Source organism: Engystomops pustulosus, chromosome 11 (assembly GCF_040894005.1).
Source record: "Engystomops pustulosus chromosome 11, aEngPut4.maternal, whole genome shotgun sequence".
NCBI lineage: Eukaryota > Metazoa > Chordata > Amphibia > Anura > Leptodactylidae > Engystomops > Engystomops pustulosus.
In genome coordinates, this window is record NC_092421.1 from 83617262 (window position 1) to 83645207 (window position 27946).

Genomic DNA, 27946 nt, shown 5'->3' on the forward strand with positions numbered 1-27946 from the left:
TTGTCTCTTCTTACTTTCCATGTAGAATTATTATATCCTGCAGAGGCTCCTTCCCTGACAAGCAGGACACAGAACTATTTCTATTGGCTGTGGCGGCCTGACTGTGACCAGAGTGACTGAGCATGTGCGTCCACCAGCATGTGGTCATGCATGTAATGTATCAAATAGTATGGCAGAAATTGTCTGCTTTCTGATCATTTTATGCCTAGTTTTTAGTGCTGCAGGGATCCATAATAAATCTTCAGCCGTAGATCATAAATCTGCATTGAAAACTTTGTTTTGTGATGTCAAAAACCATGTGATGTCAAAGAGGAGGGGAGAGCACAGGAGAGGGTGAGTATTAGATGCAGCAGTGCCCCCTGATCATAGAAGATAATGACAACAACAATGGAAAAACGAACTTGCCCTAATGGCTTCTGCAGCTTCCTCCTTCTCCACTTCTACCAGGGTCCGGTGCGACTACACAGGTGATGACCTCATCACGTAGCGCTGCTTGTGTGCTGGAAAGTGTTGCAAGCAGCAGTGAGAACTGCAGCTCAGGTGCAATGTACGGAAGAGTCAAAGGCCCCAGTGCATAGTTAATCCCCCCAATGGACACTGACGGGCCCCTGACCCTGTGGGCCCCATAGCAGTCGCTGTGATTGCCATATGGGTAGTCACGCCCCTTGGTGAGAACTTCTTCATTCCATTCACACGGGGGAGCAAATGACCCTTCCATTCACAGGATCGACGACCCCTATCCTGTAGTTATTGAATTGTTCATGACAAATGAACTGCAGTCACATCGACATGACGTGATAGATTCAACCCTTTAATGTAAAACATATGAAGAATACCGGCTGCCACTGTTCACTTTCTAGGTAGCCTGCATTCCGCTGACAAGTTATAAGTGACACGTCTTCCTACAGCAATTCCAGAAATAACACTGTGTAATTGTTATTTAAGCGATCTCATAGTCCAGGCAAGCGACCTCCAAAGCGAAGCATGTGAACCCCTCGTTCTCTCACCATAAAAGATAGAAGTTTATTTTATTTTTTATTTTTTTTATACTTTTTTGTATTCATAGAAAAAAATCATCTATGTCCAGGGGCCCTTTGTGTGTACATTTGGTTAGGATTTTGCCCTTCTGAAGGAATTTTTTTTAATTCCCGATCCAACGCCGTTCCGAAAGGACCTCTTCATGAAGGACTTCTCTAGGAAGGGTTTGAGGAAAGCCAGCTCTTCGCTGCGATCAGCTTCTATCAGGCAGCTGTTTAACAGGATGAGGCAGTAGTCCGATTTTCCGGCTGACTATAGGATGAGATAAGCAGATATTCATTGTGCAGGTACAGCTAACGGCTCCGAGCATACACGGCCTCAGTACCTGGCACGAAGACGCTCAATCTACACAATTACACACACGAGACATTTATTGCACAAAAGAAAACCATATCTGACCCCTTGGAGTTGTAATAAGCCCCCCATAAGTGTACGGATCGCCTACAGCGCCTCTGGTGGATGAGTGCAGCATTACACAATGCTCATTTCAGGTCCAACATCCGGAACATCTGGACCCACAAAGCGGCTCTGTACACACTATAGTAGCAGTTTTGCACCATTATAGCTGATCTCCCATTCTAGTCATGCAATAGCACAGCCAGGCCAGTGTGTAGTGTATGGGGCCCATATGAATCCTGCTTCCTATACTGTGCCGAAAAACTGCTACTCCACGTCAGGGGCCAGATTTCGGGCTCCCAGTGATCTATGATTATTTCATCACAGGAGTTTACCAACTCTCTACAGGATATGGGGGATGGCAAGATCCTCGATGCAGGAACCCCCAACAATCACAATGGGACCCTCCAGCGATCCAGGAAAAAATCATACATTAATAGTAATGGGAAATCGCCAAGCACAACGCTCAACATTTCTGAGGCTTCCATAGTGTTGAATCTAGAGGCAGATCACTCTATGCTTTGGATTCACAATAGGTCCCAACATTCTGACCCCCACAGACCTCCCATCCTGTAGATAGGAGTGGTACCAACGTTGCAGTGTTACCCCCTTTAAGGATAGAACACTAATTCTCCCCTCTAATGCATTAAATACAATGCAGCAACTCAAATTTGAAATTCTCAATTCGAAGTGTAAATTGTCAAGTTAAAATTTGCTCCATCTCTTACTTGTGTGAAAGTTTGGAGTCCCCGCTGTTCTTAACAGTGGGTCCAACAGTAAGCGCTATGGCTGACCTATGACACCGAGACGTTTATGCTGACATCATATGGAGGCGGGGCTACTCCTTCTGAGTTACAAGACGCATCTATGCTGCGAATGTAACAAGTCATTCACTTGTGTGACATCACATGACCATTTTCCTCCACTGAAAACTAGCAATTAAAGTTTTTATTGAATAACAGCAAGCAGAGATCTAGAAAACCATAAGGAATGCAGGAAGCATTTTAGAAAATTAGTCCAACTTTTCATTTTCAGACTTTAAGCCACACTATTCAGCAAACAAATATCTTGCCAAATGTCTTATGTTTTATAGTCTGAAGTACAGGAGGATCCAGCAGTACCAGCCGTACCTCTGTCCTGGCGTTTCATCTGATGTCCGAGAGAAGGACCGAGACCAATATCACATGCTTCCTGCATCACTGCAAGGTCCTAAACCCCTTTTATGCTGCCATGGGATGGAGCAAGAGAAGATCTGTGTGTGTGTGTGTGTGTATGGATGTACTAGTGCTCAGTGTGTCTATGTCAGTGAATGTATATAGCAGAGGTGTGTGTGAATGGTTATAGCTGAGGTGTGTGTGATAATGTGAATGAATGGATGTAGCATTGCTGTGTGTGAGTGAATGGTTGCAGCAATGCTGTGTGTGAGTGATTGGTAGCAGCAATGCTGTGTGTGAGTGAATGGTTGCAGCATTGCTGTGTGGGAGTGAATGGTTGCAGCATTGCTGTGTGGGAGTGAATGGTTGCAGCAATGCTGTGTGTGAGTGTATGGATGTAGTAGGCTGTGGATTTTCGGTTGAGTGACTAGATCTGCAGTGCCTCTTATAGTCAGAATTATATGACAATACAATTTATTTGCTGAGAATTGAAATTTGATAATTTAGGACTTGTGTGGAACAAGCTGGGGTGTACAATAACAGGGATAAACCTGCACTGCACAGGTAGAAGATTCAGCTATGTGAATATTCCCAGCAGCCTCCAGGTCTGAATATAAGTGTATACAGCAGTGGGGGCTTTACACAGTGTATATCAGTGATGGCGAACCTTTTAGACATCGAGTGCCCAAAATGAGACCCAAAAAACACTAGCTTTTCCTAAAGTGGCAACAATTTAGGCAGTAAAAAACTTATTGCTACCAGAATTTTGGAGCTCCAATCTGACCCTGTCCACACCTTCTCACTCTTCGGACAGGACCAAGCAGCACAGGATGGGTCACTTTAAAATACCAGGGCACTACTTGGACTGCTTGAGACTGCAGGAATATGCCATGTCTGTCAAACTCTGTGCCTGGGAGACAGCCTGCGTGCCCACAGAGAGGTCTCCGAGTGCCATCTCTGGCACCAGGGCCATAGGTTCGCCACCACTGGTGTATATGAATTGGAATTGCTGGTGGTGGATGTTTAGACCTCACCAAAATATAACATTGTGTTCTCTAACAACCAGAAACCACTGACATATCCTGGGTCCTGACATACACTGTGTGAAATAACATATATAGTCGGGTATGTTCACATGTCTTATGGAATTTGACACAGATCTTCTGCCAGAAAGAAGTCAACCTTGTTGTGTGTAAAAAATCGCTGCTTTTCTGACCTCCATTCACTATTTTTCGAGTAGAATCTGCTCAGATTCAAACTTTGGGACCTATTACTTATTTTTTTTTCGGCAATGGCTAAATAGATCACCTCCCTCTGTTCTTCCATATAGAGCAGTTCTATGATCCGTATCTATTAATGGGATCACTATGTAAAGCCTGCACATAGATGTGTGCGATGCTCTGCACCGACCTTCCGGCTGTATTCACACATTGCTTTTATGTTGCGTGTTAATCATGTTGATATAAATTTAATGTAAACTCAACATGTGAGCGCGACACAGGGATTTTGAAAGAAAATCTACAAATAATCTACACATAATACATGCGGATTCACCCCAGAATTGAATGCAGAGTCACCCCAGATTCAGCTAATGTGCAGTTATCTGTGAATTAGCAGAAATAAAAACAACCTATGGGGGTTATTTATCATTAGGCGGCTCCTTGGGACAGTTCTATGTCTGTTTTTAAAGCTCCGCTGCCCATCAGATTCATTAAAGTGGCTTTGGGCAATCTTTAAAAAAATGTCAAACAGCAATTAATTAAAAAGTCTCAAAATACATAAAAAGTCCCAGCACATCCAACGGCAAGGACTGGAGTAACTATGAGACTTTTTATGGGACTTTTTGCAAAAGTCCCAAGTTATGACTCCGGCTTTGCACAATTTTGCATTAGCAGCAGTTCTGTGTTTACACCAGATTAATGAAATGGCCCTGTGAGACTTTTTAGTGAAAAGTCCCAGAAACTCTCAAGAAAACTTTTTCGAGACCTGCTTTTTTTTGGCATAAAAAAAATAAGTAAACCTCATTGGGGGACATGTATCTTTTATTTTTTTTCAGTTTTTCTCTTCTTTTTGTGGTTTTTTTATTTTATTTGGGGGGGGGGGGACTTTTTAGGTGCATTTTTTTGTGACTATGCCAATTTGCCAGTGGTTGTGTCTTTTGCAGTGTTCCTAAAAGTATCTTTCCAAGGCTACATTCACACGAACGCATGGGGGACGTATATACGGCAGATGTATATACGTCCCTCCATACACTTCTATGGGCTCACGGCTCTGTACGGGAGCGGTACGGTGCGCTCATCCCCTGCTCCTCTCCGCAGCGCTGATGTATGCCCGCCGTACTACGGTATGGCGGGCATACATCGTGTGAATGTAGCCCAAGACAGATGTTTTCTTTGTTTTGCGTTCTTTTTAGGTGCAAAACAAAGTACAACTGACCCCATGCATAACTCCATACATGCACCTAAAAAGAAGCGAAATTTCAAAATAGACGCAAATCGGAGACAAGGAAAAAAAAAGACATGTATCACACCGGCAAATTTAAAGATCCATAGCACTGATAAAGTATCCCGACTGCAGCCAACTTTAAAAAGTTGCATAGGAAACACATGATACATGTGCCCCATTGTGTAGATTTCCATGTGGAAACTCTATTTCATGCTCTTCCACTGCTCTTCCTAATATGAAGGACCCCTCCTACACCTTACCATTAATCATTGCTTTCCTCCCAAAAACATAACCACTAACCACTCGCTATGGATGGTGCCTGGTATTGCAAGTTGTTTAAATTCCGCTCAACGAGACTTGGCCTCAATACCACACACATATATTTGTGGGGAAAAAACAAACGCCTTTTCCAAAAAATTCTAAATATTCATCATTAATATAAAATATTACCAGATCTGTAACTTACAGTCAGAGACATTCCCGGCTGATACCAGAGATGCATGGTGGAGATCCAGAAGATGAATACAAAGTGTAGTTTGGAAACACTGTAGTAAAATACAAAGCAATAGTAAATATACATCAGCTACAATGTATCCATATGCCCTATAGACGCTCCTTACCTGCTAGGCTGCAGTCCTTCCATTGTGGCGAGTCTCCTGAGTCTTCCTCTCATCGGGAGGACATTTTATACTCTTCTTCGTGAGTCATGGAGGCGCTCGCACTTGTGTCTAATTGATGTGGGGTGGCCTTTAACGAATGTTAAAAGGGGGGAATGGAAGATAGCGGATGACTTTTCTCTACTTGACTTGTGTAAACTTTTAGCCTTTTGGAAATCATCTTCTGACAAGGTTCTCCTTCAAACCACCTTAGGAAATGGAGAAATGTCCTTCAAAAGTTTACAACAATTCCAAGACGTGACCGCGTTGACTGAATGAATCATGGAAATAGTAACACATTTTACCGTTCTATCAGACAAGTAAGTTTTTGAAGTTTTGGGCCCCAAAAGTTTTAAGCAGGGCTCCCCACCTGTCGTCAGTGGGACTTTTGGTTCGTCTACCAACCACCAAGGCTGGTCATCACTGTGACGACTTCTAGAAGGCTCCTTATTGTTTAAAATCTGGGACCTCTGCTCCATTAACCAGGTAAGGTTCTCTTGATCCTGCAAAATTGTGTTATTTTGCTTCTGACTACATTCCTGTGTTTGACCCTGGCTCCATTCCTTGACTATGATTTTGCTCTATGATTTTGTATTCTGCTCTGTTGATGCCTGGACAGAGGAGCTGCTGTGGATATTGTGTTCTTGTCTCTCATAAACGCCTGATGAGAAATAAGGTCTAGTGGTTTGGCTGGAATACTTTGCAATTGGAGTGTTATACAGTCTTTGGAGGATGAGGGGAGTAGTACAAGCTGTGTAGTGTAATACAGTCTATGGAGGATGGGAGTAGCGGTGTAGTGTAATACTAGTAGAGTAGTAGCTGCAGGTGACTTGGACCAGTGTTTCGTCATCCACTTACATTTATTTACATTGAACCTTATTTGTAAGGTTATGCATCTGGGGGCTAATATGTAACATATGTCCTTGGGGGAGTAAATCTGGGAGAGTCCCTTGTTGAGCAGGACCTGAGTGACTAGTGGATCATAGATTAAATAAAAGCACAATATCAGTCAGCTGCCTCTAAAGCCAGCAAGATCTTGTCATGTATCAGCAGTGATCTGGGCTCTTGTAAGGATGTAATATTACCACTGTACAAGGCATTAGTTCGGCCACACCTGGAATATGCCGTCCAGTTCTGGTTCCCACTCCATAAAAAGGAAGCCCTGGAGCTGGAGAGGGGACAACAGAGAGCCCTTTTTGCGTTTTCTTTTTTTACTCCCAACCTTCAACTGATTGCTGTCCCCCCCCCCCCCCCCCGATGACGTCATGGGGAGCGCGATCTTTACCAAGATAGAAAACTTTTAGTTTTCCAGATTTCTGGAGGAGAAGGCGTCTAAATCTCCCCATCCTGCCTGGCATGAGCCTGAACACCAAGTCACCAGTATTAACCGGCAGAGACTATAATTGAAATCTCCACCTGATCTAAACTGGTCCGACCTGGCAGAGATTGGGTTCCGATCTACTAGGAGGCCATCATTCAGATTAATTGTGCCGTTTGCTGCCTCCTCCTTATCACACTGCTCCAGCTCTCTCTTCCTCTCTCACAGCATGCAGCTTCACAGAAACGCTGAGGAAGGGAAGGAAAGTGAAGCTACACCCCCACAGAGAGCTTTACTTTTTGAAACCTACAGAGTTCGCAGCTCAAGGATGAGGTGGTTATCACTGTGTAAAATATCTGATCTGGACAAAGTGCATTCTACTGTAGTTACTGCTGATGTGTGACGTAGAGCCGCAAACCAATTATCCTGCACGTGTAACAACACGACCTGCGCTCCCCCAGGTTATGAAATATCTTGTGTACATTATTGTTTTGCAGTTAATATAATTTTTGTTCCATCCGGGATTGTGACAAGTGTCATCTTCAGGCTGTGGGTGGATAATGAGGATCCCTGACACGGCGGATATACCTCCCACAATGTGACAAAGTCCTCGTGTCTTGTGGTGTGGTCCCTGCACAGAGCGGTCCAAGCAGCTGCAAAGATCCGAAGGGGAATTAGTGCTGATCCTAAACTGCTTGTCATTTCTCACATTGCTATTGTATCCTCCCAGGAAATGTCTCAGGATGATGTCTCTATCTGTTCATTCCTCAACTCACACTTATTTTACTTATAGGTGGAAAGGAGAATTTATTGTGTTTATTAAAGGGAATATTTAGACAATTTTGACCATACAGTAGTAGTTACAGGCGGTCCTCTACTTAAGAACACCCGACTTACAGACAACCCCTAGTTACAAACGGACCTCTGGAAGTTGGTAATTTACTGTACTTTAATCCCCAGGCTACAATAATCAGCTATAACTGTTATTAAATGTGTCTGTAGTTAAGATTTATTGTTAATTCTGGTTCTTATGACAACCCAACATTTTTAAAATCCAATTGTCACAGAGACCGAAAAAAATTTGGTTGGGATTACAATTATAAAATATACAGTTTCGACTTACATACAAATTAAACTTAAGAACAAACCTACAGACCCTATCTTGTATGTAACCCGGGGACTGCCTGTATTGGTTAGTAATGGTGGGACTGTAAAACATGAATACAGGCGGTCCCTTACTTAAGAACACCTGACTTACAGACGACCCCCTAGTTACAAACGGACCTCTGGATGTTGGTCATTTACTGTACTTTATCCTTGGGCTACAATAATCAGCTATAACAGTGTTAACATGTAATTCTTTGGGGGTTCATGTGGGGGAAAAAACCTTTAATAAAAAATTATCTGATTTATAACATTTATCAGAGGTGTCTGTAATGAAGCTTTATTGTTACTCCTGGTTCTTATGACAATCCAACATTTTTATAATCCAATTGTCACAGAGACCAAAAAAGTTCTGGCTGGGATTACAATGATAAAATATACAGTTCTGACTTACATACAAATTCGACTAAGAACAAACCTACAGACCCTATCTTGCACGTAAATCTCGGACTGCCTGTATCTCTAGTTCTCACACTGTTGTGCTCTTAGCTCTCTGCATTACAGCTGCTCTGAGTGACCTGTGTAATATAAAGCCAGGAGCCGGTGAGAGACTCAGACCTCTGCCTTGCAGTAGGATGCTACAGCCATAACAAGCAGAGGTCAGTACCTTATTCACCTCCACTGGCATCCGATATCCAAATCACAAGTGGCCATCAATCATCTCAGCAGGACAGACGGGGGCGTCAGTAGTGCAGTGTATTATACAAACAAATCCAATGATCTTTATTAGTAAGTCACCAAGTGTTACTTTAAAAACTGTAAAAGAAAGCAGAAAAAAAAAATGCCGTCAATATGAAGATTATTATGTAAAAAATATTAAACACAGTATTGGGCGTTGCCACGTCTGTTACATTCAAACATAAAGTCCAAACAAGGAGTTACAATAATTTACACCTATAAATGCTCTTTATCTCATCGTCATCATCAAACGCAACTAAATAATTAAAGATTGTTGGATCTTGTATTATTTTGAGAAAAAATATAAATAAATAAAATAAAGCACAAATGCTATTGAAAACGTAAAAAAAAAAATTTAGAATTTCATCAGATTTTAAACACCCCCCCCCCCCTAAAAAAAAAAAGCTATAGTAAAAGGACATCTCCCATTGGTCTTATTTGCATACAGTTCTTTATTCTGGTGGTAGTTGTCCTTTAAAGGAAATCTACCTTCAGAATCCATGAACATTACTCTAGATCCAGGCACCAGGACTGGGGTAATTGTCTTAACTTTATTTTATCCATGGCTTCCTTCCATCTAAAATCAAATTTTAAAATGATGCTAATAAACCAAAAGGGCTACTCGGTGCAGCATTAACAGAGACCCTCCCTGCTGTAGCTTCATGTACAATACAGTGTAGCAGCCTGTGAAACTACAGCACAAACTGGCTCTGGCAACGCCACACACACCGCCTATTTCACTAATTAGCATAATTCTAAAAGTAGATGTTAGAAGTGCAACATCCCCCACCATGGCCTAGTCTTTTCTTTGGGGCCTGGAGGCAGCCAGGGCCCAGAATACTGGAGTGGCTGGCGGTTGAGGCTTCGGGCGCGCTGATGTCACGGTGCTCGGAGGGCTGTCCTACAACCTGGCAGGTCTCCAGCAGGTGGTGTGTGCAAGAAATAAGGAGGGAGAGGCTGATGTACTGGTTCTCCCTGGGGCAACCCCTGAGTGTCTGTAAGATAGGTCTCTGGGTAATGGATGGGAAGCCCGTGGTGGTGACAGCTGTATCCAGGGATCAGACGGAGGCAACATTGTGCAAATTAGCTCACGGTTCTTTATTGAACAACAGGTAGCAGGCAACGGGCCAAAACGATCAAACAGCAGATTCGGATTCTGGTCCTGGAGTGGTCGTGGAGAGGGTCCTCAGGAATAGTGCACCAGTCTGGTAGTAGATGCAGGCTTGGAGAATTTAGATGGAGCTGTGTCCAAACTGTGGAAGCTTCAGCTCTGGATTGGAGTCTCCTGACTGGCAGCACTAAAGGTGTTCTCCACTCTATCTCTCTCTTCACTCAGACCATGTGCTCAAAGACTGCTGACAGGCAAGGACCTGATACTAAGACCATGTGCTCCAGGACTGCTGACCGACAAGGACCTGATACTAAGACCATGTGCTCAAAGACTGCTGACAGGCAAGGACCTGATACTAAGACCATGTGCTCCAGGACTGCTGACAGACAAGGACCTGATACTAAGACCATGTGCTCAAAGACTGCTGACCATGTGCTCAAAGACTGCTGACAGGCAAGGACCTGATACTAAGACCATGTGCTCAAAGACTGCTGACAGGCAAGGACCTGATACTAAGACCATGTGCTCCAGGACTGCTGACAGGCAAGGACCTGATACTAAGACCATGTGCTCCAAGGCTGCTGACAGGCAAGGACCTGATACTAAGACCATATGTTCCCACTGCACAGCGGTTTTATACTCCCCTTGGTCAGGGGGTAGCACCTCTCCAATCACACTCCAGTTTACAATAAAGCCACATAATTGGAGAACATCTTACACCCAATTAACTATTGCCTTTCCAGGCAGAGGCTACAGTACTATTACCTGAGATCTCCCTGCATTATCCCTTGGGTGAGTTGATCAGACTCACCAGATGGATCCTACAGGTAGAGGCCTTATTCACAACTACCCCCTTGCCTATACGTCGGCAGGAGGCCATGAATAACAAATATAAGAAGATCCCACAGTCCCGGTGCCTGGATCTATGAGTAATGTCCCTGGTTTATCAGGATGGATTTGATGGGAGATTTCCTTTTAAGTTTGTCAAGAAGTTCTAAATATAAGTTCCTAAAATATAAATCTATGATTAGTATTATAATCGGAGATAATACACAGTAATCATGTTTCTAGGGCAGGAGGAGACCTTCCATAGACTTCATGTATTTCCTCATTTGTTATGTATTCTTCCTATGACTATCCATGGGGGGCCGCCACCCCCTCCCCCGCTCTCCTGCTATCACTATGTGGCAGTACAATTAGATTAGAGATGGCAGTCCTTACACGCCTAGAGCGTCTCTGCCGACTCTGTCACAACTTGTTGGGTTGGCAAGAATATGCCAAGTCCTTTGGGTAGCAAAAGACAGGAGAGTGACCCAAAAAAACACCGGGATCTCCTGCCAAATAAGAGAAAATGAAGCTGCATATTTATAAGGCAGAATGTATTGAAGCCATTAATCACTAAGTGGTGACAAAGTAGATTTTTGCTGGAGATTGTCTCCGGAGATGGATGAAGGGGGGGGCATCAGGTGGATTGATAATTCTGTTAGAAGCGGGAAGAGGCGAGAGATCGGGGGAGGCCGTAGATGAAGACGTCTCCTGGATGGGAATGTCTACGGCAGATCACGGGAGACACAGGAGGTCACTGCGGCCCCTGATCCCCCGCCGCCATCACCTACCCCGGGCGCTGGTACGGTGCATTTCACCTGGGAAATGTCTCCTTTAATAATTCCAGATTTTGTTTTCATTTCTGCTTTCAGGTTAGACACGAAATGAAGGTGATTTAGCGCCGGGCTGTCTGGGAGATGGTGACCGGTGATAATTGAGAATCAGACTGGGCGATGGGTGAACGCTAGAGCCGACTCATTCGTGAGATCTGCTGGAACAAAGGGGGAAATGAAGTTTCATGTCATAAGGAATAATCCAGGGGAAAGTCTGGAGGTGAGTCCGAAACCCTCTGCCACATATGTATATCCAGGGCTTTATTATTGTGTTATATATAACCAAGGCATTCGGTGCCCTTATGACTTACCATTGTGTTCACTGCATTTGCAAATTTGAGTTTAATAATGTAAGTAGAAAAGGAACCTAAATCTTGGCTGAAATCTGTGTTGTCTTGTGATGCTTGTGATCAACTTTAAGTGACCGTGGTCCATGGTGTGTGGGGTTCCAGCAGTGAAATATTTCCCCTTCCCATTGCTGTACTGTAACTAGTGTTAGATTTTCACTGCAGACACATTCCTATTAGCTCCCCCTAGTGGCGACCGTCTGTGGGCATATATGCTAAAGGTAATGTATGATAATAGAGGAATGAATATTCACTCAGTGGGGAACGTTGGGCTATATTCACGTGTGCCCTACTTACTTCTGTGCTGGGGAAAGAAGGAGGGGTAAGCGCCTCTCCATAGAAAAAGATGGGGCCAGCGCCGTATTCCGGGGAAAGATAGGACATGTCCATCTTTCTCCCGCTACGGGACGGTACGGTGCCGTACCATTGCCCATTGCCGTTTATGGGTGACGTAAATACGTCGGCCATATATATGTCACCCGTCATATATGATCTGGCAGCTCTGTGCAGCACTGCATAATTTGTGTGCTATTTAAATAAAGGAATTATTATTATATGTACGATATACACTCACCGGTCACTTTATTAGGTACACCTGTCCAACTGCTCGTTAACACTTAATTTCTAATCAGCCAATCACATGGCGGCAACTCGTGCATTTAGGCATGTAGACATGGTCAAGACAATCTCCTGCAGTTCAAACCGAGCATCAGTATGGGGAAGAAAGGTGATTTGAGACCTTTGAACGTGGCATGGTTGTTGGTGCCAGAAGGGCTGGTCGGAGTATTTCAGAAACTGCTGATCTACTGGGATTTTCACGCACAACCATCTCTAGGGTTTACAGAGAATGGTCCGAAAAAGAAAAAACATCCAGTGAGCGGCAGTTCTGTGGGCGGAAATGCCTTGTTGATGCCAGAGGTCAGAGGAGAATGGGCAGACTGGTTCGAGCTGATAGAAAGGCAACAGAACTTTGAGGCAGATGGGCTACAGCAGCAGAAGACCACACCGGGTGCCACTCCTTTCAGCTAAGGACAGGAAACTGAGGCTACAATTTGCACAAGCTCATCGAAATTGGACAGTAGAAGATTGGATAAACGTTGCCTGGTCTGATAATTCTCGATTTCTGCTGCGACATTCGGATGGTAGGGTCAGAATTTGGCGTCAACAACATGAAAGCATGGATCCATCCTGCCTTGTATCAGCGGGTCAGGCTGGTGGTGGTGGTGTCATGGTGTGGGGAATATTTTCTTGGCACTCTTTGGGCCCCTTGGTACAACGCCACAGCCTACCTGAGTATTGTTGCTGACCATGTCCATCCCTTTATGAGCACAATGTACCCTGTAACATCTGATGGCTACTTTCAGCAGGATAATGCGCCATGTCATAAAGCTGGAATCATCTCAGACTGGTTTCTTGAACATGACAATGAGGTCACTGGACACAAATGGCCTCCACAGTCACCAGATCTCAATCCAATAGAACATCTTTGGGATGTGGTGGAACGGGAGATTCGCATCATGGATGTGCAGCCGACAAATCTGCGGCAACTGTGTAATGCCATCATGTCACTATGGAGCAAAATCTCTGAGGAGCTTCCAGCACCTTGTTGTATCTATGCCACGAAGAATTGAGGCAGTTCTGAAGGCAAAAGGGGGTCCAACCCGTTACTAGCATGGTGTACCTAATAAAGTGTCCGGTGAGTGTAGAGCACCAATTCTAAGTGAAAAAACAGAGTAAATAGTGACAGGACTTATGGAATAGACAGTGAGAGTCCTGATTACCCCGCCCACACATAGCGATTGACAGTGAGAGTCCTGATTATCCCTCCCACACATAGCGATTGACAGTGAGAGTCCTGATTATCCCTCCCACACACAGTGATTGGCAGTGAGAGTCCTGATTTCCACGCCCACACACAGTGATTGATAGTGAGAGTCCTGATTATCCCGCCCACACACAGTGATTGGCAGTGAGTGTCCTGATTACCCCTCCCACACACAATGATTGGCAGTGAGAGTCCTGATTACTCCTCCCACACACAGTGATTGATAGTGAGAGTCCTGATTACCCCGCCCACACACAGTGATTGATAGTGAGAGTCCTGATTACCCCTCCCACACACAATGATTGGCAGTGAGAGTCCTGATTACTTCTCCCACACACAGTGATTGATAGTGAGAGTCCTGATTACCCCGCCCACACACAGTGATTGATAGTGAGAGTCCTGATTACCCCGCCCACACACAGTGATTGGCAGTGAGTGTCCTGATTACCCCGCCCACACACAGTGATTGACAGCCTTCTGTGTAAGCTTATTGATAGTTGAGGGCTGTCTATCAATGTGTGTGGGCGGGGTAATCAGGACTCTTAGTGTCTCTCCTAGGAGTCATGTTAGGATTTTCTCTGTTTTTACTCCTGCTCCAAATCCTATAAACCTTTCTATCACGGAGGACTGGTTACTATAGGCAATTCATGATTTCCTATTCAGGATTCGCCAGTTATAGCCAGACTTTCCACCTCTCTGCACATTATGTATATTTTATAGCTACCACATTATATTATATGGATTTTTGTGATGTTCGGGGATGTTTGCTGGTGTAATTTTCCAGAACAGAGGCCAATGGGAAGGAAAATGGGATTATCACACTGAATAGTCGTGAATCATGAGGCCAAAGTGGTATTTGAGGAAGGAAAACCTCACACTTGTAGATTCTTGGCTTCAGTCTACTTAGTGGGGAGATTCTTTATTGATGGATGATTATTGTCCTCCATTTATTTGTGATTTTTCTGCTTTGGAATGAATAGAGAGGAACATTAGTGCGGTGATTATTAGGCAATGTACAGGTACGAGCGCGGGCAGGAGGTAATGATGGCTTTTTATACATCATGTTCTGAAGAAATACTGCCGCGGATTACAATGGGATCATTTCGGATAAAATTCAATATTTCATACATGATAGCTTCCTGCATCTCCGGAGAACAGACCCGCAGCAACAGTGCAAGTATATACTGGGGCAGACATCCCATAGAGACACAAAAGGCCCATCACAGGCCTGACTAGTATTTACACAGAGGCGTAAACCAACATGGACTTAAGTGCTACTCTATATCCATAATCTTGTACTGTTCATAAAAGTAATTTAATGATCGTGTTCTTATATCCCATCTATATAGGAAAGACGATCACATTCCCTAAATGCATGAAACCCTCCACCCCGACTACTTTACAGACCAGGTCCCCCAGACAGTGTAGGGGATGTGGATGTTGCCCCCGGCCTCTGTGCTCTGCAGCTGACCATGTGCTCAGTTGCCGACCATACCGCGCATATATGGGTTGGGTGTGGGTCTCGTTCTCGCAATCGGCATGGGTCCCGTCCTTCAGATTAATATGGGTCTCAGTCTCGTGATCATCATGGGTCACGTGTTGGTATCGTTCTTGTGATCGGCATGGGTCCCGTCCTTTAGATTTGACATGGGTCTCAGTCTCGTGATTACCGTGGGTCACATTCATGTGTTCGGTGTGGGTTCCAATTCAGCCATCGACCCTCACCGATCAGATTGCGCAAAACCAAACTTGCTGCAACCGCTTTAAGTCAATTACTGACCCTGAAAGTTAGCACCGATTTGCTTGGATTTTCTTTGTGGCTTTGCCCTGGATAAAGCATACAGAAGCTTATGTGGATAGGTACCGGTAGGTTCTCCACCTTCCATACACCTATAGTTGGTATTGTAAGCCTTTTTGATGTGCCCATTTCTACATTTATAGGTTTATTATATATTAGTTTCATATCGCCGCATCATGATGGTTGCTATACATTCCTGCTATAGGTTTTTTTTTTATGGCTGGGCCACCCCCATCTCCCCTCACATTGTGTAATCGTTGCGACGGCTGAATACCCCGAGGTGATGCCAACTCCCTGCCACCTGTCCATCCTCTGTCGTGAGCAGGGAACAAGTGGATTTCTGTTAATACCAGTGTATGAATCCATATGTTCATGAACGATCAGGAGCTCTTACCCACTGAGCCGACACATAATCGGCTCTCCATCAGCCCAGTCTTTTACTCAGAATAATAATCAATTTCTCACATAAAAATAACTATGGCTCCTCTTTTTCCCCTCCTTCCTCTGAATCTTTAGTGAAAGGTCACTGCGGTGATGATTTATTTCATTCTAATCCTTTTGTGCGCCCGAGTTACTAGAATCTCATGAATTTCCATTTGGCGTTTACCTTTCAGGCGGCTACACTCCAGCGCGGCGCACATGCCGGATCAGAATCCATTTATTTTATTGACTCTTATAATTTGTTTACAACACAATCTATTCCCATGATCCTTGAGAGTGGAGCGGCAGATACCTGGCGGTGCGGGAGGCTCCGGGTTGGACCTTGTTCTGGGAATTGGTCGGGAATCTCTCAGGTTTATGTTGTGTAATTTGCTATGCTAGGCGTCCTGCTGTGTGCCCGTATACCTCTATGCACAACCTTCTAGACAACCTTGTCACAAGTCACAGATGCATCGTAAGGGGCGAACAATTCAGAATTACTTTGGACTGAGTCAAAAATTCTGGGGCCACTGTTTATTTCAGAAGCGAAAGGGAAAATAATGGGGCCCATCTTTAAGGCTGTGTCCAGAACTTGGCTGCCATCTTGAAACCCGTCATATTGGATCGAGGGCAGTTCTAATGGGAAGGAGGTCATGTAGCAAATCAAACAAGACCAGAATCGTATCCAGAAATCAATCAGATTGGCCATCAGCCAATAGAAAAACTTACCCTCGATCCACGGTGATATGAATGTGTGGACGTGCCAGCTCGGGAACACCCATCTATCAGGAGAGTAGAACCTTAAAGGGGATTTCCCATGATATCCAGCAGGTGTCGCTGCTGCACTGAGGTCCGCTGGAGTTCACCTTCTTCTTCCCGGTGCATGTGAGTGCTGATCTTGCAACACAAATCCTTTTTTAAATTCCAAATTTTTTCCGAATTCGCCGGGTTGTCTGACAGCCACGCCACCCAATTTCTGTCACGGGAAAGCCAGCGCCGATGCGTCACAATCTGAATGCGTGCGCCAAAATCCCGGTCAATTCGGCGCAAATTGGAAATATTCGGGAAACCTGACGAAAGTGCGGCGTTCGGACCCATAGTAAATGAGCACCATTAACTCTCTCCAGCTCTTGCTACATGTCAGCTACACCACACTGCTGTGCCTGTCTCCCCCTCCCCATATAAAGAACTTATCTGTCTGTAGCTTGTAGTTCTCCTTATGCTGTATATGTGCCGGCAGGACGTCAGTGAATGTGAATCGGTGTGAGCTCCGTCCTGTAATGCAGTGGGCGGGGCCAGAGGCAGAGACGAGCTCCATGTATCCTCAGACAAGATGCCGACCCTAAAGTCAGAAGTTACAGGGTCGTGTCTAGGGGCAACTGAAATTGTGTACAGCAGGACTGATACAGACAGGTTGGACTTGTGTGGAATGCTGCATTTTTGTTAATAGTGAATTAGGATAACAAAATGACACACATTCTCTGAGTACATTTAATAAACTTGTCTTCATGGAAAAACCCCTTTAACTATTGGAACCCCATTTTTCAGGAGAACAGCGTACCCTGTCCCAGTAAAAGACATCCTAAATTGTGGGCTACAAGGGACCTTTCTTAGTGGTTGGTTAAGGGTAGACCTAAAGAACTCTAGTCCAACAATGGTCTATCCTTGGTCTCGTCTGGGCTCTGGCTTAGTTTTATTGTAGTTTTGTTGTGTTCTTTTCTAGGAGCATGTGCAGAAAGTATTCAGACCCCTTTACATTTTCCACTCTTTGTTTCAATGCAGCCAATTGGTAAGATCAAAAAAAGTTCTTTTTTTTTTGCTTATTAATGTGCACTCTGCCCCCCAGTAATGTGCACTCTGCCCCCATCTTGACAGAAAAACAGAATTGTAGATATTTTTGCTAATTTATTAAACAAGAAAACCTGAAATCTCCCCTGGTGATGAGTATTCGGCCCCCTGGTGATTAGTATTCGGCCCCCTGGTGATTAGTATTCGGCCCCCGGTGATTAGTAGTTGGCCCCCGGTGATGAGTATTTGGCTTTGGAGCTGGTGCAGCCAGGAGTCTTCTTGGGAAGATGCTACAAGTTTCTCACTCCTGGATTTGGGGATCCTCTGCCTCTTCCTTGCAGATCTTCTCCAGGTCCCCCAGGTTGGATGGTGACTATGGTGGACGCCATTTTCCAGTCGGGCTTAGGTCGGGCTCTGGCTGGGCCGGTCAGAAATGGTCACAGGGATGTTCTGAAGCCTCTGCTGTGTATATTAGCTTGTGTTTAGGGTCATTGTCTTGTTGGAAGGTTCAACCCAGTCTGAGGTTCAGAGCATCTGCAAGAGGTTCTCATCCAGGATCTCTCTGTACTTGGCCACATTCATCTTGGCCACATTCAGTGGTCCTGCCCCCACCCCCAATAGTATGATGCTGCCCCCCATGTGTCACTGCTGGTATTGTATTTGACAGGTGACAAACAGCCCCTGGTTTTCTCCACCACTTAGAATTAACACCAAAAAGTTCAATCATCATCTCATCAGAGCAGAGAATCTTATTTCTCATAGTCTTTCATATGTCTTACACGGAGGAGAGGCTTTTGTTGGCAGTCTCTGCTATAAGCCCCATCTGGTGAAGGCTGCAGCGATAGGTGACTTTGTGGAACTTTCTCCCATCTCCCTACTGCATATCTGGAGCTCAGCTACTGTGATTGTGAGGTTCTTCTTTACCTCTCTCACCAAGGCTCTTCTCCTACAATTGCTTAGTTTGGCTGGACGACCAAGTCAAAGAAGAGTTGTTATTTTACCAAACTTAATCCATTTAAGGATTATGGAGGCCACTGTGCTCTTAGGAACCTTGAATGCTCCACTATTTCTTTTGTAACCTCGGCCAGATCTGTGCATTGCCACAATTCTGTCTCTCTGAGCTCCTTGGGCAGTTCCTTAGCCCTCATGATTCTCATGTGATCTGACTTGCACTGTAAGCTATAAGGCTTAAACACAGCTGAACTCCAATGAAGGAGTAGAACCATCTCAAGGAGGATCAGAAAGAAATGGGCTGCATGTGAGTTAAATATGACTGTCACAGCAAAGGATCTTCTCACCATGTGATAGTTCAGTTTTTCTTATAGATATTTTTGCTAATTTATTAAACATTTCTATTTTTTTTTCTGTTGGGATAAGGGAAGAGTTACATTTAATGAACAAAAACATTCCTTTTTTGATTTTACTAATTGGCTGCAATGAAACAAAGAGTGAAAAATGTAAAGGGGTCTGAATACTTTCTAAACCCACTGTAATTTGCAGGTCTTATCTGACGGTTTGTACTTGGCCTGGGGCCTAAATTTGTTCAAAAACAAAAAGTCAGAATTATATTTATTTTGGGTTACATATCAATACTTTGTTGTGGTGATGGGTTCAGCTCATGAAACCTGGTCCTGCTCCCAGGTTTCCGACCGAGGATGTGACTGCGATCTGATTATACTGCGCAATCCAATATGGAGAATCTTCTCTCATGACCCGTCCCTTTAATTCTAAGAGGGTTTTTATGCACAATAGCTGCAAAAATTAAAACTTCGAGTAGTTTCCTGAATATGTATTCACCTGCACAATGAGCTGAGAGGCGGACGGGATCGATGGTGCTGAATATTCATGGAGTCTCCTGTAGTTGTAGCATTAAGTCAGTTATTATCATGCAGGATGAGGCCGGAGCCGCAGATATCACAGCGCACATTTTTATACAATACATTTGGATATGTAGCGGCTTCATCTCATGCTGGTGCCACCGCCACGTCAACAGCGGAGCTCAGCGCTAATAGGACGTGATGGAGAGTCCAATTATAACATCGATCCTTAGGATTACCGATTAAAAAGGCTTCAAAACTAGAAGTGTCACATGATTGGGGGAAAACGACACAAGAGCCACTTCCTCCTGGTCATTGAGTTGTCATTGGGCTGCGTTGTCATTAACATAAACACAAGACATTATAGGGAATACGGTTGTCAGAACTAGAACATGCAGTCCGTACAATGAGGCTGCTGAGCGGAGGGGTTGTCAGAGCTACTAATCATTATAAAGAATGGGGTTGTCAGAAGTGTTTAGGGAATGGGATTAGTAACACTTGGGCTATTGGGGAAACCACAACCATGGTTACCATAGGATACATGATTTCTAAATCAGATTGTATGTGAATTGTCAGAACTGAAACTTACATTGAGTTGGATTTTGAAAATTAGTATTTGTGGTAAACAACTAAAACTCACAGGAACCACGGTTGTCAGCACAAAAGCTGGTAACAACTTGTATTCCTTTGATTATCCGAACCAGAATTTACTGGGAATGGAGTTGTAAGAACTAGAATGTAGTTAGAATAAGGATATTAGGACTAGACGGTGTAGGGAATGGAGTTGTCAGAACTAGAATTGGCAAGGAAATCGGTCTCGAGAGCTATAAATTCTGGTTCCGACAATTTGTTTCTGCATAAAACTTTTAGATAAACCTTCTAGGGAATGAAGTTGTAGAATGTACAGAAGAGGTACAGAAGCTCAGCTCCAACAACTTCCGGGCGGCCTGGCACACCCACCCGTCCCCTGTACGAGCGCGGTATCAGGCGTTTGGACCGGAGACCGATGGGTGTGCCAGGCCGCCTAGAAGTTGTTGGAGCTGAGCTTCCATCCCCCTTTATACATACAGGGACACGGCTGCGATGGACAGTGGCGTGGCACACTCGGAGCAACGAAGGAGGTGATTATAGGTCATTTTTTTTAAAGCCCTCCCCAGTCCGTCTCCGACAACCACTTTAATACTAGGATTCAAGAAACTTTTCAGAAATGTTGCAATTTACAGCATCTCATTGGACCATATTGCTGCTTTATCTACTTAACTCACCAAATGCTCCCTACCTACCCACAAATTGCTTCCAACTCATGGGCCCGATGACTTGTAGGCAGTTCACTGAGGTGATGGATCACATGTGAAGGGGAAGCGGTGTGCAGCCACTAGGCGTCTAACTACCTGCTCAGGGAGAACTAGGAATTAGAGAGAGAGCCTGCAGAGGGAAAAACTGCTAGTTGGGTATCTACAAAGTATTAGAACCAAGCCCACCAGAGTTTGCAACATGCTTTTAATACACCAGTGTAATACAACTACTTGATAGGATTGTGTTGCATGCTCTGTTATAGTTGGTGCACACTCACGGAGCAGTGCAGGGGGCGCCAAATTAATGAAGACTGTGAACAAGTGAGTATTCAATCTGCAGCATCCTGGACTTACTACAGGCTGCGCTACCTTTGATATATCTGGGCCTATAAGTCATGCAATGACCAGCAATGGTTCTTTTATATCAGTTTTTCCCAGGGCGGTCTGTATCTATATGGTGGAGACAAAGGCCAACACAAGGCATTCTCGTGCCCTAGGCAGAAAACTGAAATGCCCCCCTCTACTCCCATTATTTAAAGGACATCTACTACCAGGATGAAGGACTGTATACAAATGAGCCTGAGGGACTCCAGGCTCCATTAACACCTATGTCCTTTATCCTGGTGGTGGATCCCCTTAAAGCAGTTAATAATATTGTGAAAAACATTATGGAACAAGGGAAAGATTCCTTCCTGACTGAAGTGTAAAGTTAAATTGCGCGACCCTCCATTACAAATCATATGAATACATCAATGTAGTTGGAATTAGATTGCTTTCCTAACTTAGGGTTTACCTTTTGTTAAAATAATACACTAGCCATAGACATACTGCACAAATAAAGATATCCGTGCAGTCCCTATACCACACATATAATTTTATCCCTACAATCACTATACCTTACACATAAATATATACCTGAAGGAGCTATACTGCACACATACATATATATCTGCAGTCACTATACCGTACACATAAATATATCCCTGCACACACTATTCTGTATAAATGTATCACTGCAGTCACTATACTGTATTCCTAAATATATCCCTGCAGTCACTATATCGCACACATAGATCTATCCCTACCGTCACTATATACTACACACATAAGGGCTCATTTACACTGCCGTCTGCGGGGCCGTACATGCGGCCGCATGTACGTCCCCATAGACGGCAATAGCGGCACGGCGGGGATCCGGTGCCACACATGTGTGGCACCGATCCGGGCCGCACACCACAAAAAGATAGAGCATGCTCTATCTTTCGGCGGATGTGAGGCCGTGTGCCGCTATTTCCTATGGAGGGAGGAGGGGTCACCTCCTCCTCACCTCCAGCACACGGCGGTATGCTCGCACGGCGGGCATACCGCGTGTGAATGTACCCTAAAACACATAAAAATATCTATGCAGTCATTATACTGTACACACATATATCCCTGGAGTTATACTGTATACATATATCCCTGCAGTCACTATACGGTGCATATAAATATATCCCTGCAGTCACTAATTACTGCACACATAAATATATCCCTGTAGTCACTAATTACTGCACACATAAATATATCCCTGCAAGCACTATACCTTACACATAAATATATCCCTGTTGTCATTATAATGTACACATAAATATATCCCTGCAGTCACTATATACTGTACACATAACTATACCCCTGCATTCACTATACTGTACACATAAATATATCCCTGCAGTCACTATACCTTACATATAAATATATACCTGCAGTTACTATACTGTACACACAAATATATCCCTGCAGGCACTATACAGTACACTTAAATATATCCCTGCAGTCGTATATACTGTACACAAATATATCCCTGCAGGCACTATACTGTACACAAATATATCCCTGTTGTCATTATAATGTACACAAATATATCTCTGCAGTCACTATATACTGTAGACATAACTATACCCCTGCAGTCACTATACCTTGCATATAAATATATCCCTGCAGTTACTATACTGTACATATAAATATATCCCTGCATGCACTATCCTGCACACATAAATATATCCCTGCAGACACTATACCGTACACATAAATATATCCGTGTAGTCGTATATACTGTACAAATAAATATATCCCTGAAGTCACTTTACCGCACACATAAATATTTATGTATATATGATTATGACTACAGGAATATATTTCCTTGCAATTACTGCATCAATAAGTACACACACGCACATCTCTATATATCTATATATAATATAGTATATATATCTAATATCTTCCTGCTGTCACTATACCATACACAAATATATATCCGGCCACCCATGCACTTAAAGGGGTTTTCCCACAAAAGAAAGTTCTCATATTTCTATCCCCAAGTGATGTTAACACAATAAAATCATTTGTTCTTGTGTTAACATCACTTTACAATTTTACTTAGGAGCTGAAACAGCAATAAAACTATCTTTCCCTCTGCTGCTTAATGCAACATCCCAGGGTGTGGGTGCAGACTCTTTAAGCAGACACATTTATGACCCATCTAGTTCTGTGGGGTGACAATGTGGTTAGATTATCAGGGTACAGGGTGTATATGCATCTGTGTCATCTGGCTTCTTACATTGTACTAACACACTGACACATGGAAGAGAGATGAGACAGATCAGCGATGCAGGAGATGATTACACAGAGGCTGATAGACCATTACATTGTGAGCCTGCTACATCTCACTTCTTGAAGTTTGTAGCCCCTCTCTCTGCTCACCATGTGCTGGCAGGAAGTGATCAGTGAGTGCCTCTGAGCTCCATGCAGGGGGCGTGGCTACAGCCACACAGCAGAGACGGATAGAAATCTCATCTGCACGATCTTACATAGAAATCAAAGATGCCGCCTGACCCCCAAGTCAGAAGTTACTGGGTCGTGTCTAGGGGCAACTGAAATTGTGTACACCAAGACTGATAGAGAAAGGTTGGACTTAAATCTGTGAAATGCTGCATTTTTGTTAATGAATTAGAGCAGGGGTACCCAAACTTTTTACGTAGGGGCCGTTCACTGTCCCCCTCAGACCATTGGAGGGCCGGACTAAAGTTTAAAAATAATTTGCGGTATATGTGACATGTACATAATACATAATACATCAATTAATTATTTAATATACTGCACCCCCTTGTGAACTATTTTATATATTTGCCCAATTAATTAATTTATTGGGACCTCTCTCCATTAATTATTGAATATGCCTCCCCCCCCATTAATTACTAGACTGCCCCTCATAATTAATTATTTCCTATGCTGCCCCCCACCATTAATTATTTCCTATGCTGCCCCCCACCATTAATTATTTCCTATGCTTTCCCCCACCATTATTTCCTATGCTGCCCCTCATAATTAATTATGTCCTATACTGCCCCTCCACCATTAATTATTTTTTATGCTGCCCCTAATAACTAACTATTGGTACAGGGTTTTTAAGTCTCCCGTCATCATGGAGCGATGTGCACCGGGGTTGTCTTCCGGCCACATCGCTCCAGTAATAGTGCTCGAGCGGCCGCATCGAGCACTATACAGTGATGGGCAGGAGCTTCCTGTCCGGACGGACCGAGGCTCCTGCCCAACTGTCACAGACCGTGAGGGCCCGGCGCTGGCGCGCCAAACGTCGGGGTCCGGATTGAAACAGTCCGCGGGCCACAGTTTGGGGAACCCTGAATTAGAGCATGTGTTATTTTATTATCCTGAGTACATATAAGAAACTTCTCTTTGTTGAAATATCCCTTTAAGGACAAATTCTGTCTTTTCTAAGCTTTATATTATAATTGTGTTTATAACTTACCTTGCATCCTGACAAAATCCTCGGTGTAGTCCCAGGGGTTGGGCTTTGGTTTGGATGCATTTCAAAAAACAACATGCTGCTTGACTGTGATGCAGACTCCTCAGCTATCAGCCCCCAACTGTGTGCACCACCCTCCCCCACTGATGTCTTCTCACCAGGCTGTGAGCTCTGTGAAGGATTGAGGAGCTGTACAGGACCAGAACGGAGGTGGCTGAGAGCTGAGGAGTCTGCAGCACAGACAAGTCACATGTTGATTTTTGAAATGCATCAAAACCTAAGCCCAACCCCTGCGACTACACAGAGGATTCTGTAAGTTATAACACACAATTATATTGTATTGCAAATGCTTAGAGAAAGCAGAAAGGAATATTTGCACTGCAGGTGTGATGGGCTTCTGTAACCTGTCCTTAGTGAAAATTAGGTACCTGGTGACAGGTTCCCTTTAATTCTAGCTCCCACTCTGGTAGGTGGAGCTACATTCCCTGTTCTGCCAGTCACAGACTGTCTCCTAGCCCCAGCCCTGCATCCGGTAGGAAATATTACCCCACTCCCAGCCCTGAATTTCTGCTTAGTATAGTACAGGAGATGCAGGGGATGCAGGTAAATAAGAGCTCCGGTCTGGAGCCCTGTAAAAGAGGATGTGGTGGCTGGGCCGTAGTCGGGACCCAGGCAAGTGACAGACCTTGAGGCTGAGTGCTGCTTTGTCAATGTCCTCATCTCTCCAGCAAGCTTGTGTAATCTAATACCTGAATGAGCCTTGTTTGTCCTGCTCACAAGATGGAACCGAGTGAAAAGCAGATCAGGAGGAAAGTTGGGAGGATAAGAGCCAAAGTAAGTGGAGAAGGAAGCATTTTCCTCTGTTAAGATGTGTTACAGAGTTTATTATAGCTGCTTGTACTATAGCTTTATGCAAAGTTGAGTAAAGGAGGAGAGTGAGTTGCAGCCCACACTATATACAGCCCATACTATATACAGCCCATGGACAAGTGTCGCTGCTTCTAGGAAAAATCTAATCTCTTACTATGAATAAAGAATTGCAGGTAATTCCTCGGCGTCTTCCTGAGCAGGAGCGCAGCTGAATGTATAATACATTCTTTGTGTTGGCAATCCATGAAGATAAGATCTGTGGCTGTAATGCTTAATAATGCCGTCATCATCTACAATGCGCGGTGTACGGGATATATTATTTCTATTACAGGAGCTAAGTCCCGCTGTCACTTGCTACCTTGGCGGAGGTCAGCACATTGCTAACACAAGAGGCCACAATTCCTTATCCTTGATTGTCCTAGTTAGATTAAAAAAGTATTTATTGTCCGGTTCTGTCCGTCCACTGTGGAGGGGGCAGAACCCACTTGGCAATGCATTAACTTCCATTCAGCTCAGGAGCGGCTAATACTCTATTACCTCTGCTGCCAGTCCCTGGAGAGATCACTTCTTAACCCTTCAGCTCTGAGCACTGCAGGACAAGAGGAGAATACAAATCCACTCATTAGAGAGGAGCCGACCTGACGTCTGAGGACACGGAGATAGGGAAGATGAGGGCCGTATAAGCACCTTAAAGAGAAAGCAATGGGAACGTACAGAATGAGAACAACAAGCAAAATATTATTGGATGGAAATGCTGAAGATTTTAAGCAGGAGAAAATGTGCACAAAATCATGCGGAATTAATTGCCGATATTTGTAGTGTTTTCTGCAAGTTGAGCACAATTGTCTGCAAATGGAAATTCATTACTCTCATGATTAGAGCTTGATGCTACAGTTAAGTGGGGAAGAAGGGACTCCAGGAGGAAGAAGGGACTCCATGCATCATACATTGCCCTGTCCTCTGTACTGTGATTGGTCTATGTAATCTGACCAGTGCATGGTGCATAATTTGCAGACCGAACGATGTGACATTGGCTCTTGAGCGGACTTCACACTCCAATGACAATACTAAAGAAGTGTCTGAGGCACAAACACGGGCAGCAATAGGACCTGCTCCAAAATGTGCAGCTCTGGTGGTCGCACAGCACAAGGCCCCATGATTTCTGTGGACCCATACATGTTCCTGTACGTAGATCTATCCCATAATGTAGCGACATATCTACGTAGCCCCTTACACCCGCTCGTTACTGCATGAGACAGATTAATCACAGGCTTCATGGACGGAGCCGCTCAGACTTCAGGTCACATCATGTAGATTGGAATTGTTATAAGATGCGGCAGATTTCATTCTGATGGAATGAACAATCTGACAAACAAATGCTTCTGCGTTCCACAGCAAACCCCTGAGAACTTCACGCCGGAGCTGGAACATTGCAATCTCTTTGTTTAATGCAGTCGAGCTCTCAGGAGTTTTCTAACACATCAAAAACTTAACAAAAAAAATACAGATGAAATTCAGGCAAAAGTGATTCATCTGACTGCGTGTTTTCTATGGGTTTTATTGCTGGGGATTCTGTTTCCCAGTATATGACAGAGCAGACGTCTCCTCCATTACTGGCCATATACATGCAGGTGCCTTTCATCCTGGTTACACAGATATAGGGACTATAGAGTTTACCATCAACCCATTAACCATTGAGGCTCCTTTGTGGGATGGCAGTCTTATGGGAGCGGCAAATGGCTGTATTATGTGTCATTACTAAGATGGGAAATTATCTGTTTACAGGAGCCCGAGTGAAACTACTGTAGTAACCGATCACTGTTATCTGTGATATTATTTACTGACAATAGATGATGTCACAGCTTATCTCATCCTCCTCCCTGTACAATGACCTCTATATAGATAACACTGACCCATCATTACATCACTACTGACAATAGATGATGTCACAGCTTATCTCCTCCCCTCCCTGTACAATGACCTCTATATAGATAACACTGACCCATCATTACATCACTACTGACAATAGATGATGTCACAGCTTATCTCCTCCCCCTCCCTGTACAATGACATCTATATAGATAACACTAACCCATCATTACATCACTACTGATAATAGATGATGTCACAGCTTATCTCCTCCCCCTCCCTGTACAATGACCTCTATATAGATAACACTGACCCATCATTACATCACTACTGACAATAGATGATGTCACAGCTTATCCCCTCCCCCTCCCTGTACAATGACCTCTATATAGATAACACTGACCCATCATTACATCACTACTGACAATAGATGATGACACAGCTTATCTCCTCCCCCTCCCTGTACAATGTCCTCTATATAGATAACACTGACCCGT

General features: G+C 44.0%; 1 protein-coding gene and 1 long non-coding RNA gene across 3 annotated transcripts in view; one reads left to right on the plus strand and one right to left on the minus strand.

Annotated features, from left to right (window-relative positions):
• Positions 1-651: 651 nt before the first annotated feature.
• NPS (neuropeptide S) lies at positions 652-5731 on the minus strand. Its single transcript, XM_072129715.1, has 3 exons — positions 5654-5731; positions 5500-5578; positions 652-1290 (listed from the first exon to the last, which is right to left on the minus strand). The coding sequence occupies exons 1-3, from the start codon at positions 5704-5706 to the stop codon at positions 1111-1113; spliced, it is 312 nt and encodes a 103-aa protein (XP_071985816.1). The 5' UTR covers positions 5707-5731; the 3' UTR covers positions 652-1110.
• LOC140105697 (uncharacterized) overlaps positions 2546-27946 on the plus strand; it is a 55874-nt gene continuing 30473 nt past the window's right edge. Inside the window, exons 1-4 of one of the 2 annotated variants that reach the window (XR_011850621.1) lie at positions 2546-2640; positions 5904-6009; positions 7236-7340; positions 11658-11838. This is a non-coding gene — a long non-coding RNA (uncharacterized lncRNA). Of the gene's footprint in view, positions 2641-5903; positions 6010-7235; positions 7341-7504; positions 8382-11657; positions 11839-27946 lie in introns of those variants that run through there. The other variant, XR_011850622.1, reaches the window with a different exon arrangement.

Bases quoted from the DNA above. Each gene is read 5' to 3' on its own strand.
- NPS (XM_072129715.1), bottom strand. From the start codon at position 5,706: ATGAGAGGAAGACTCAGGAGACTCGCCACAATGGAAGGACTGCAGCCT. The intron at 5,579-5,653 runs GTAAGGAGCGTC...ATTTTACTACAG, and splicing joins GAAGGACTGCAGCCTAGCAG to TGTTTCCAAACTACACTTTG. The intron at 1,291-5,499 runs GTAAGTTACAGA...CTCATCCTATAG, and splicing joins AGCCGGGAATGTCTCTGACT to TCAGCCGGAAAATCGGACTA.